This window comes from Pelodiscus sinensis, chromosome 4 (assembly GCF_052426305.1).
Source record: "Pelodiscus sinensis isolate ZL-2025 chromosome 4, ASM5242630v1, whole genome shotgun sequence".
Taxonomy (NCBI): domain Eukaryota; kingdom Metazoa; phylum Chordata; order Testudines; family Trionychidae; genus Pelodiscus; species Pelodiscus sinensis.
In genome coordinates, this window is record NC_143055.1 from 59,844,807 (window position 1) to 59,858,021 (window position 13,215).

General features: G+C 50.1%; 1 protein-coding gene across 3 annotated transcripts in view; it reads left to right on the top strand.

The window, feature by feature from the left end:
* The first annotated feature begins 1,032 nt into the window (after positions 1–1,032).
* The window catches only part of LOC102445674 (EF-hand calcium-binding domain-containing protein 6-like), a 114,314-nt gene continuing 102,131 nt past the window's right edge, over positions 1,033–13,215 (top strand). Inside the window, exons 1-4 of one of the 3 annotated variants that reach the window (XM_075930303.2) lie at positions 1,033–1,811; positions 9,509–9,618; positions 10,483–10,583; positions 11,113–11,190. In XM_075930303.2, coding sequence (XP_075786418.2) covers positions 1,517–1,811; positions 9,509–9,618; positions 10,483–10,583; positions 11,113–11,190 — 584 coding nt within the window. In that variant the 5' untranslated portion in view covers positions 1,033–1,516. Of the gene's footprint in view, positions 1,812–9,508; positions 9,619–10,482; positions 10,584–11,112; positions 11,191–13,215 lie in introns of those variants that run through there. The other 2 variants (XM_089777895.1, XM_075930302.2) reach the window with 2 other exon arrangements.

A 13,215-nucleotide genomic window follows, 5' to 3' on the forward strand; every position in this document is an offset into this window, starting at 1 on the left:
GTTTCACTGTAGGCAGAATCATAGGCTAGTATTACCATCTCTAGTATTTCTTGCAAAAACACTGTGTAGGGGGTCAGACTATATGATCATAATGGTCCCTTCTGACCTTAAAATCTATGAGTCTATGATGGCTAAAATGGCCATCTGAGCTTTCTTGCACAAGAGAGCGTCTACACTGGCATGGATGCTTTTGTGCAAAAGTACATCTCTTGCACAAAAGCACATGCCAGTGTAGATGCTCTCTTGTGCAAATACTTTAACACAAAAACTCTTACGTTAAAAATATTTGCGCAAAATCTTGACAATGTAGATGTAGCCTTAGTGTACATCATTAATTTTTATTCCGAATCTGCGGGAAATGTCTATGGCCATACAAGCTTTTCCCATGTATCTATCAAGGTGATTATGACCATGGATTTTTGATGTCCATCCAATTACTGTTATCCATTCCTTTATCACCTCAACACAGGATTACTGTAGCATCCTTTACCCAGGGTTATCTTTGTGGATCATTTATAAGTTACAGCTGGTTGCAAAATACAGGGGACTGCTTATTTACTTAATGGTGGAGGCTGTGGTCTATAATTATACCAGGTCTATAAGATAAGCATTGACTTTCTGTTCATTTCTGGGTGCTTTTAAAGATGCTGACCTGATATTCATCTTTGTAAATCCCTATGGTTTGTCCTATCCATAGACAACCCCTTTTCCTCGGATAGTTAACAACTGTAGGGCATTCTTCCAGTCCCTAGTTTTAAAGATCTGGGAACTGAACACTCTGCTGAGGCACCTTTGTCAACTTTGTCTCCAGGTTAATTGGACAGAGTCCAAGTTTATCGACCTTCAGGATGTAAGGTAGATCTATTTACTCGGGTTGCAGCCACAAATCTGTAGACAGCTGCATCCCGAGGATGGGCGTTAGGTTCTTATATGTGGCTCAAGTCTTGTATTTTATTTTAATGGCCGCACGTGTGCCAAGGGACTGGCTTTATATCACCAAGGGAGCCCCACGTAAACTCTCCGTACAGTATGCAAGCCCCCTCGGTGGGAACGCTCCTTGGGGGCTGTGTGGAGAGGAGGGGCCAATGGGTAAGCTGAGAGGGGTCCCCTCCTCCCATGGCTTCTGTCACGGGGCTGGGGCAGGCAGCCGGAGCTGCCAGCGGAGCCTCTGGCTCTGGCCGAAATGTTGTCGAAAAGGGATTCCGGCGTTTTCTGTTGCCTGTGGCAACGTCCCCTTGTTCCAGGCGAGAAACCGCACCGGCTCCAAGCAGGCTGGGCTGCTGCGGGAAAGGCCAGGGAGCAGCTCGGGGCTCCCAGGGGCCCCTTGGCCCAGCAGCCTGCCCTGAGCACTGGGCCCAGGAATTGGCTCCCCCAGGCGGGAACCCGACACGTGCCCTGAGGCCGAGCAGCCTGTGGAAAGGGAAAGCGGCGCTACCCGCGTGGGGCGCTCCCTGGTGGCTGGGTGGGGGCGGCAGCCTGGCACGGACCGGCCGTCTCGTGTCCCCTTTCGCCCGGGATGGTCGCCCGCGGCGAGGTGCCCCCCAGCCGCCCGCAGGCGCCCAGCGTCGCGTCGGCCCGGCTGCCGCCGGTGACCCAGCACCCGCTCTCCCGGCTCGGCGCCCCCGAGAGCCTGTCTCTGCGCGGCCACGCGCCCAGCGGGCAGGAGCCTGCAGGGGGCAGCGGCTGCACCCGGGCCCCGCCGCCCCCTGGGCCGCAGCTGAGGCCCCGCTTCCGCGGCGCTCGCTCCCCACAGCCACTGCCGGAGGCCTCCGCCCGCGCGGACCCGGGCAAGCCCAAGCTGCCGGTGTTTGGTGAGTGCTGGCAGTGGAGGGGCCCGCCGTGGGGTGGAAAGGGGCCCGATGCTCTCCCACCCCATGGCAGCAGCTGCAGGGGCCCCAGCGTGGGCAGTTCTGCTGCGTGAGGAGGGCACGGAATAGACACCGCTGCTGTCAGGGGGGATGCAAACTACGTGGGCCTGTGGGGATGGTTCTGCTCACTGTTGCTTCAGGTCACACTGGTGTCTATCCAGGTAACTGCTGATTTACTGGAGTTACACTGGCATTGTAATTGAGAGCAGAACCTGGCTCCTGATATGCAGCTGTTTGTGGTCCCAGGCAAGTGTAAACTTTATATGTATTGTGTTGTAACCATTCTTTCAATACACAGTCCACAATTCGCACAAAAAAGCTTTATATTGTCATTTATACATGGGAAGGGGTGATTTTCTTTTATTTCTAGTTGGATTATAAAATGTGAACTAGACAGAATATTTGGCAGTGGTATTTTGTAAATGAACGCTTGGCTTTTATCTGTTCTTTTATAAAACCAGTAGAAAAAGAAATGTGTTACTAGTGTTCAGTGACATGTACTCCTCCTATTCCCAATCCAAATGCATGAGTTTTGTTGGAACACTGGCTGAAGAACTGATGGAGCAAGTAGGGGGTCAAGTATTGCTCCTCCTAAAGTGTGGGCAAACTGCTGCTCCTCCAAGACCATTACTTCATCTGGTAAAGTAATGTAGCAGTAGCTGCCTGCCTTTACTCTGCCTGCACATAGTATTAGGTAAGGTGACCGTATTTCCTTATGGTGAAAACAGGACACCTGATAAAACTGCTCAAATTCAAGCAAGTTCAGTGGCAATCGATCAGAACAATGTGCTTTCCCTCCCCAAACATGCTATAAAAACTCCCCAGCCTAGCGCCAGAAAGGGGGCTATGGAGTTCTGGGCTAAGGGGGGGTGTCTTCAGATATGGGTGTAGACAGGATCAACTGTTGAGAGGTGATACGGGGTGATATGGGGGCCACCAGCCCGATGACCCCCTCCACACCACTTGATGAAGGGCCAGGACAACCCCCTCTGCTGCAGGCCCCACCACTTCCCTGCCTTGCCCTTTGAACCGTACATGCTGTTTGGAGGCATGTGTCCCCTCCTGCAACCCTGTGCATCACCTGCAGGCCCACAGATGTTGCCAGACCAGAAAGTCCCAGATGAGAGAGGTTCAGCCTTTATCTGAACCTGTATCTGAAGATTTTTAAGATTTCTTACTATAGCTAGATAGTTCCCTTTTTGAACTAATTTAGTTTTCCTGAAAGACGTGAGAATACACACATGCTCTAGACACAGCCTTGCCTTAAAGATAAGAGAAAGCCAAAAGATGACATAAATATGTGTTGATCTTTTTAAATCTCTATAGTCCAAATTCTGGCCTCTCATTGACTGCAGTGGATGGCATAAGATGGAAGGAAGGTTAAAATTTGGAGTATGACAGTACGTAAGTGTTACACATTAAATAAAAATAATTCCAAAAGAAGAAACCATAATTCTAAAAAAATAATCACAAAGAGCCAGATTGTCAGAGCTGCAGTCTTGTGCGTGTCTGGTTGCATGAAGTCATATTCTGTGTGCTTGCAGGGTATACATGTGCAAAATTGTGCTTTTGAAATGTCAGTGTTCTAAATCAGGGGTGAGGATCTGGCTTGGATCTGGCTCCCACAGCTCAGAGCTCCCATGCTGGCAATCCAGCCCTCCTACCCTCTTCTCAGTCAAGGACCACATCAGTGAGGGTTTTTTGTTTGTTTGTTTGCTTCTCATTTGCAGCCCTTGACTGATTTTGTTGTTTGTTATTTTTGTTTGTTTGGTTGGTTGGTTGGTTTTTTTGCTTCTCACTTGCAGCCCCTGACTTATTTGATTTTTCTGTGGGTCAGCGGCCCCTGACGCAAAAAAGGTTCCCCACCCCTGTTCCAAATGGAGCATATCGGCCAATGCCTTGTGTTAAGTATTATTCCCCAAAGTGACCATATTCTTGACAGATTTTAACAAAAAGAAAGAATCTAAAAGCATGGAGTCCCATTTCCAAATATCTTTGAACTGTCTTACACTGCAATGTACATTTCTGTCTTTTTGTTGCTGGTTATACACATTATTCTTTTGACATTTGTTTTTGGCTGAACCAGTCATAAGACGGGATTTTCAGGTCTCTCCTCCACGTCGGTCTTCTCTCCTGAGCTTCCGGTCTCTCGTTCCGTCTCCGTCTCCCTCTCTCTCTCCTCCTCCTCCTACTGCCTCCCCCCCCCTCAGCTCTCCTCCCCCTCTTTCCTCTCACTTGGGGGACCGCAGAGTCCAAATGGCCTTTTGGGCTCCAAGCTCCCCGTGCTGCATGGGGAGCGTGGAGCCCAAACAGCTGCTTGCGCCACTTGCTCCCATGCGGTGGCCCAGCTAAGCGGTGCAGAAGTCAGCTGAGTGCCATGGCGGGAGGCAGAGGGGGGCGGGTTGGTGACATTCATGGCCAAGGGGCAGGGCCTGGAGCCACTGTCACACCGCACATCATCGCGCTGCCCCCATTCCTCTCCTGCCGTGGCACTTGGCTGACTTCTGCGCCGCTCAGGCAGGCCGCCACGTGGGAGCAAGCGGCCGTTTGGGCCCCGCACTCCCCATGCAGCACGGGCTGCTTGGAGGGAACAGCCAGCATTTCAGAAACAGCACCGCCCAGAGGGAACAGCCAGTGTTTCAAGCAACAGCGCTGCCCAAAGGGAATAGCCAGCATTCCAGGCAACAACGCCCCCCCAGAGGGAACAGCCAGCATTTCGGCGTTACAGACTCTCAGACACTGGGCTACTATATATATGATGTCTTGACTGAACATTTCCTGGTATACTAAGGATTACTGTCACCTAAGCAACTGTTTCTAGGCTAATAAAATTGTTTTTTTTCCTCACTACTTAAGTTATTTAATTAGTGGCCAAACTACATGAGAGAGGGGAGGAGAAAGCAAGAAAAGAGTAAGGAGAATCTGAAGAGAATTGAACTGAAAAGAGCTCCAGTGTTCTGCTGCTGCTTCTTTGTCTTTCCATTAGGAATACTCCTCTATTGTGAATAATGTCTCCTGAGTCCTACAACAGCTTCAGAGGGGTAGCCTAGTTAGTCTGTAACTGGAAAAAACTTAAAAAAACAACAAAGCATCTTGTAGAGATTATTACCTACAGGATCTATATAGAGCATTCTTAAAACTAAAATCCCCACCTGGAGAAGTTGAAAAAACAGATTGACAGAGCCAGAAGAGTACCCAGACATCAGCTACTTCAAGACAGGCTCAGGAAAAAAACAGTAGGATACCACTAGTCATCACCTACAGCTCACAACATAAACCCTTCCAACACATTATCAACAGTCTAAACCCTATCCTGGAAAATGACTCCTCTCTTTCACAAGCCTTGGGGGAATTAGTTTTATGAGAGATCTGAACAAATTTATGAATGCAGTTCTCTGACAGTTTGCTTGTGATGGAAGAGGGAAAGGGCTCAACAACCCTGGTGCTCATTTCCAGTTTATACCTTTTGTTGGGGGTTAGGGAGGTATTCTCCCTTCTGCTCCAGTGTCTTATGGGAGGGGTTTTAATCTTCTTTCTGTAAAGGATCAGAGGGCATATCTGCACTACTCACGTTATTTCAAAATAACAAGGTGAGCATCAGCACAGCAAGCAAATTATTTTGAATAATGGGCTTGCTATAACGAAATAATAACCCCTCATTCTACAAGGAATAATGCCTACTTCGAAATTGCTATTTCGAAATGGGGTGTGTGTGGACAGTCAGCTGTGCTTATTTTGAAATAATTGGCCTCCAGGGCTTCTCACAGCTGCCTCGATGGCCACTTTGTCCATAACCCTCAGAACTCTGTAGTTCCCTTCTCCTGCAGAGTTTAAACCTTGTGCTTGTGGCACGACACGGGCCCTGCTAGCCCTATGCCACGTAGCAGCACCCTGCTCTGCCTTCCATGAGTGACCCCGGCGCTCTCTTCTAACCTCCAACAGCTGCAAGCATGCCAGCACCCACCTCTGGTAGCCCCTGGCTAGGGGAGAAAGGGGGCACCATCGTGGATTGGTGCAGAGATCCTGGATCTCTTAGAGGTGTGGGGAGAGGAATGCACCCTCTAGGATCTCTACACCAGGTGCTGTAGTGCAGATGTCTACGGCCGTATGGCAGCAACCTTGGCCCATAAGGGGCACACGCGCATGTTGGATCAGGTAAGGGTTGCCAGGTGTCTGGTTTTCTACCGGACAGTCCGGTATTTGCACCATCTGTCCAGTAGAAAAATTCAGAAAATACCAGACAAGTGCAATGTCCGGTATTTTCTGAATTCCCGGCTGGGTGCCGGATGGAAGCCTGGCAGAGGCGGGGGAGTGACTGGGAGGCAGGGCCACGATTGGCGCAGGAGCATGTGTTTGCGTGCAAAAGACGGGGGGGGGGAAGGGGCAGAGCGGGGGCTGGGACTCCTCCTGCCCGGCTTCTGCTCGCGACCAGAGGTTCCCAGTGCCAATTGTGGCCCTGCCTCTCAGCTGGGAGCCTCCGGCTTCTACTAGCAACACGAGGGAGTACCTGCTGGGGGCGTGGCCCCTTGGACTCCGGCTGCAGTCAGTGGCTGCACCCTTCCCCCCGCCACCAGCTCCGCTTCCCTCTCCCTTTCCTCCGGGCTCCCCTCCTCCTGTCCAGCCCCCAGCCCTCCCCAGCTCTGCTTCCTGGCCCCCCTTCCATCCAGCCCCCCCTCCCGTTCCTCTCGCCCAGCCCCGTGGCTCCCCCCCCAGCTCTGCTTCCCACCCCACCCCTTCCTCCTGGCTAGCCCCCGGATGTCCCCCCCCCCCCCGCCAGCTCCGCTTCCCGCCCCGTCTCCCTCCCGCCCGGTCCCTCCCCCATCAAGTGTGTCCTTTTTTTTGGCGGGGTCTACCTGGTAACTCTAGATCAGGTGTGCATGAAAATTAAGGAACTGAGGCAGGCCTATACTAAGCCCATGGAAAAAAGTTCCTGTTCTGAAGTTGCACCCTAGACCTTCTGCTGTTATGAGCAGCTAGATGGCATCCTGGGAGGGGAGCTGTTCCCCTCCTCTCCCCGTCCCCAGTCATTGACTCCGGCCTGGACACGTCCATTATCTGCTTCCAGGAGGGCAGGGTTGTGAATGAGGAGGAGGAGAAGGCCAGCCTGGATGCTAAGCCCTCCAGCCAGGAGGTTATCAGCCTGGAGCTGGCACACCCCCTCTCAGGATGTCTCCCAGGACTTGGACAGGGCTGGGGAGGGCACTTCAGGTAAGTTCCATTATTTTCCCTATCTACATGCGGGGGAAGGCTTGGGCTGTGAAGGGCTGCATGCACCTCACTCATCTTTCTTGGCCTGGGGATTGCACAGCAGCCTGTGCACGTGGGTGCACATGGAACACCAGTCCGAAGCACTGAGCCCCATGATGCTTTCACACAGGAACCCGTAGCTCCTTCTCACGAGGTTCCTGGAGAGGCCTGCCTTACTCCTGACTCTGTGGTGGGACAACTTTCCACGACAAGCCACTACTAAGAAGGCTGGAGTCTTGGAAACACACAGAAGTGCTGCACACGGTACAGGGTCATGATCACACTCTCGGGCAGCATTTGCTCCTGGTCAAGTGTGGCGAGTTGGAGGACACCAATCCTGTGCATGGGAGCCTGCTGGGGGCAGGAAGAGGAGGGGACCTCAGTAGTACTCTCTCCAAAAAGTGGCATCTGCTGCTCATACACACCTCCTCCAACAGCCTTCCCCCCTCTCCTCCAGCAGGCAGGGATAGAAGTTCTCCCTCTGCGAGACACCACGACTGCCAGACCCAGCATGTGCAGGACATGGAAGGAAACCAAGCTGTCCTTTTGACTCCCCTCCTGCCTGCAGGCTCCTGGCATGGCCAGCACCTTCCCATGTCTGCTTGTCCCTGGGACATGGGAATAGCGAGGCTCCCCTGGGACATCCATGCCCATGCTGGAAAGTGCCTTCTGTCTAGGAAACAGATGGACTTGCCTGAAGCACAGTGCCATCATCTGAACCAAGACTTCGGTGTCGGCTCAGAGCTGAGGGCTAGGCTTCGTGCAAACTGTCTCCTGGGATGACTGCCCTTCTCACCTTCACAGCTGGGCCAGCTGCAAGCATGGTACGTCCACCACCTCCCATGCCATCTTCCCAACCCCATGAGAACTGCAGGTGAAGGCGATCCCAAGACGACCTGGTACGGGAACATTCCTTGAACAGGAACTTCAAGGAGGAGTTCCAAGAGCGCTGGGCTGCCCGGGACCTGAGGAAAATGATTTAGCAGCAGCTGTCCAGCCAGCTGTGCTTCTCTATCACCATCGCCATGGAGAGCGTGGTCACGGCTATCAGTTGGTACACTAGACAACCACCCACCAACCCCCAGCACCCACACCTGTTCCTCCCTAAGTTCCTCCAGCACCCGCATCTCCCCAAGTCCCTCCAACACTTTCTCCCCTGCAAGTTCCTCCAGCACCTGCCCCACTGGCTTCTTCTCCTAGCCTCTCCTCCCCCAGGACCACTGAAGGTCACGTACATGAGGCAGTGGGACCTCTTGGGCAGCTGAGGCATCCAGATACATCCAAAGCAGGAGCCAGTCCCAGCCCCATCCCTGAGCTTCTCTTCTCCCCTCCCAGGATTTTTCACCAGTCCCTCTCCAATTATATATTCCCCAAATAAAAATGACTGGAATGAGGAGTAACAGTTAATCCGAACTAAGGACTTAGTTCAGATTAACCTTTAAACTGCCGCGTGTAGCCGCGGGCAGTTCGTTCGGACTAAGGGGGATTTAAAAATGGCGGCCGGACAGGAACATGCAAATAAAGCTCGGGATATTTAAATCCCGGGCTTCATTTGCAACCCCGGTTCCCTGATTTGCCTACCTAGCTCGAATAAACGAGCTAGTGTAGACATACCCCAAGAGCCTTGCACTGCTTTACAGCACATCCAGCTCCATGGCAGAAATGCTGTGGCGTTCACAAGAGCAACCAGAGCATGTGATGTGAGTTTGCTGTCCTTCAAGGAGGTAGGCAATGGAGATCTGAGACACGGCTGTAGAGGGGAGACCCTCAGGAAGTAGCTACAGGAAGTGACTGCTGTCCTGATGCCCTGCCCGGAGTGCTTCTGGGGGGCTTTAAATGTGATTCAGGCTCCAATCAGTGTGGAGGCACTATTTTGATATAGATCTGTGTTATTTCAAAGGGGATTTGTAGTGTGGACGCACTATTTCGAAATAGTTATTTTGGGAGTTATTATTTTGAAATAAATAAGCGTGCAGTGTAGACATAGCCATAAATAGTTATAGCTGAAGAATTGACATTGGTCTGGGAGGATCAGGGTTCATTCTCTCAGATGCTTGTCTGGATGGTTGTTGGATCATATGCTCAGGATCTGACTGATAGCAGTATATGGGGGTGCCATTGCAGGGACCTTGGGCACTGCTGCACCTCAGTCCCTTCTGTTTACTCCCTGTGGTAAATAGTGTCTACTGTGGGTGTTAATGCTTTGGTCTAATGTCAGTTGTAGGGTTTAATATTCAGATATTGGATGGCATTGGCAGCCTGTGGTACACAAGAGATCAGGCTGCATGATCTAGTGGTCCCTCTGTAACTGAATTCTGTGCCCTGTCTCCTAGCTGTCTTCACCTATATATGTTGTTCATGGTTTCTGAAAGTTGATTTTTTTAATGACCTAGGCCAACGAGCTGACATTGGAAACCCAGCAGTAAGCAGAGCAAGTTTTATTAACAGAAGGATAAGTTTACTGTCTCAGCCTGGGACACAGCTCAGGATTGAAGCTGATGAGGTATGATTTTAATCAAACACAGTCCATATAAATAAGTGGGTAGAATGAAATTGGACTGTGAAAGCCAAGTATAGTGATAAGATATGTAGTTATAACCTTTGACTTATACTGCAGTGTTCAAATATAGATAGAGTCCTTTACATATATGATTTTAGAAGCTCGCTATCAAACAGAAAATAAGTCATCATAAGTCTATATAATTCAGTTACCTAGTAACATCCTCCATACATATTTCTTGAACTCTGAAACATTGTACACAATCATTAACCATTATTCCAGAATGAATTTACCTATGTTGAATAGCATCCTCATAATGTTATTTAAGAGAAAAATATCCCATTGAAGATAATGGAAACTTTGTTAAATACAAATTGAGTAAACGTTTCAAGACTCATTTTGTAGTTTTGTCATAATGTAACCTGGCAACACATGGTTTAATGATAACACAGAAAGCAAAGATCATATTTATTTTGGCACTACCAATAAGGTTCACTCAGTTAGGTCACACAGCAGTACTTGAAAGCCTATATTCCAACTGAGTAGAAAACATTTTTACATTTTTCTTTTCTTGCTAAAGACTCTACAGAAAATATTCCCTCATCCCCAGATAGTTATTAAAAATACATCATTTCTTTGTCGAACATTTATTCCTTCTTGATTTCTTATCATTTTGTCAGTGGTAGACAACATCCTCTTCTTGTGCTTGAAGAAGAAATGAGTTAAAAGTACATATTAGAAGTATGTAAAAGTGACAAGGAGTCCTGTAGCTTTTATTATTATTATTATTATTGTTATTATTGTTATTTTATTTTATATTAGAAGTATGTGTTATTTGTAAATATGTATCACTTTTTATTTTTTAAGCTGGAGCACATTTTGCATGAAAAAATGAGATCTGGAGGCTATTTTACTGTGAGACAACTGTTCAAAAACAATGATCCTGAGGGCAAGGGTCAGGTCAGTAGGTATGTGCCTCACACCAGAGTTTTGCATTTTCTGGGATGTGTTACTTAATTTTGACACATACATGCATCTAGCTAAAGGTGAGGCTAGGTTTACACTACAAAGATAAATTGGAAAAAGAAATGCAATTTGCGGTATGGAAATTGCGTATCTTCTTCCGATTTACTTCTGAAAAAGGCTTTTCCGAAATTTGGCCTGTCTACACAGGGCCAAATTTCAGGAAAAAACCCTCTTTCAGAACATCCCTTCCTCATAAAACGAAGTTTACAGGGATGCTGAAAAATTGCATCCACTTTTCTGAAATTTTTTTTCAGAAAAGCGAATGTGATCTGGTATCCCAGAAAAGCTCTGAAATGTAGACATAGCATAATAAACAATGCCAATTGTCTTTTTACATATATTTAGTACTTTATTTTTCCTCCCAATTCCCCCCACTAAAATAATAGCTTATTTTTGTCTTTTATGAATGTATGGAGGTGGACTGGATAAAATCACACTATAGATATATTTTTTACTGTTATTCATTGATAGAGATGTGCTACTCATGATGTTGACCAAATTTCTGGGAAGGTATATCAGCTTCAAGCAGTTTCAGCAACTCCTTCTAAGGTATGTGATCAGATGAAAGTAAAAGAGGGTGGAAAAGATCACAGTTTTGTATTTAAAAAGCAAATTATTAAAAAGTAAATTTCCTGATTCTAATCCTGCAACTCATTCTTCTTCAGACAGTTCTTTGGATTGAAAAGGATTTATAGTTGTTCATATGTCCATCTCCCTGCAAGTTTGATTTTATTATTCCTACACTATCTGTCATGGATGGCTGCCACACTGAGCCTTCAGTACCTCCATTGATGATGATTGTATAAGCAATCTTAGCATCTTGTTCAATTGCCCAGCTGTTCTAAGAGTTATGGACCTACGGTCCTTTCACTTATATTCATGTAAATAATGAATAACTCCTTTTAAACCCATGGCATAACACTGGGGCAAAACTGGTATAAGTGAGGGTATGTCTACACTACAAAGTTAATTCGAACTAACAGCCGTTAGTTCGAATTAACTTTCATTGGCGCTACACTAGCAATCCGCTAGTTCGAACTTAATTCGAACTAGAGGAGCGCTTAATTCGAACTAGGTAAACCTCATTCCGTGAGGACTAACGCCTAGTTCAAATTAACTAGTTCGAATTAAGGGCTGTGTAGCCACTTAATTCGAACTAGTGGGAGGCTAGCCCTTCCCAGGTTCCCCTGGTGGCCACTCTGGGCACAACCAGGAAAACTCTCCTCTCCCCCAGCCCCGGGCCCTTAAAGGGGTAGACTCTGGCCAGACAGCACTTGACACAGCCAGCCCTGCCAGCGGTCTCTGCCCCGACCCAGTGGCCCCACGATGAGCCAGGGAGCCAGTGCCAGCGAGCCGTCCCCTGCCCAGTCCCCCAGCACCCAGGGGCCATCCAGAGGCCGTAGACGGCGCGCGCCCTCCTGGTCCAGTGCGGAGGTCATGGACCTCATTGAGGTTTGGGGGAAGGCCCCCAACCTCCATGATCTCCGCACTAGGTGGAGGAACGTGGCCGTCTACGGCCACATAGCAGCCTCCATGGCCCAAAAGGGACACAGGTACACCCAGGAGCAGGTGCGCCTGAAAGTAAAGCATCTGCGTCAGGTGTACGCCAGGGCCACCAGGGGCGGCGCCGCAGCAGGGGCTGCCACCTGCCCCTACTTCCCCACCCTCGACCGACTCTTGGGGGGCGGGGCGGTCTGTGCCAGCCTGGGGGACAGCGAGCTGGGACCGGAGGGCCCTGACCTGGGCACACCGGAGGAGCCACCACAAGATGTTCCGCAGGGTCGTCCAGGGAGACTGTACCGGGTAAGTAGTTTGAATTAAGTAGTTCGGGGGTGGAAGCGGGAGGGAGACCAGAGACCGTGCGTGTGGGCCATGCCTTCCACGGATCACGCAGACACCTGGGCATGTGCCATGCCACCCTTGGGCAGATGGCTCCAGCTGTGTGACACCCAGGGGCCATGGCCCAATAGGCACATGCATGTGTGAAGAGACCTGACATGCTCCTGACCCCGGGGTGGGACCCAGTAGAATGCTTTCCCTTCCCATTTCCCCTCTACACGGAGGCAGGGGACATCTCCCCTCCTTTTTCCTCCGCCGCCCTGGCCACACTATACATGGCACAGGGACATGGGTGTGGTCTTGGGGCAGCTCCCTGTCCCAGGGAGAGCCAGACATCCTGACCATGGCCTCTGTACAAGTACAGCGGCTCTGACGGTGCAGGGCATGGTCGCCCTCACGTCGTGGGGGGGGGGGAGGAGGCTGGGCATCATCCGCTGCGTCCCCAGGGAGAACTGACCACTTCTCTTCTTTCTCTACAGCTGCACCAGCTGCTCGTGCAGGGCGCACCATCCCGCCCAGGACATGCTCCCGCACCCACGGCCTGCTCCGGACCACCACCACGGAGCAGGAGTACTGGGACCAGCACCTGGGGTCCTTGTGAGCCCTGCGCCGCACAGTGGAGGCCTGGATGCGGGCAGACCTAAAGCTCTGCCAGGAGCAGCTGGCTGAGGGCTGAGGGCTGAACTCAAACCTGCAGGCCCTGCTGCAGAGCATGGTGCCCCATGCTGGTCCTGC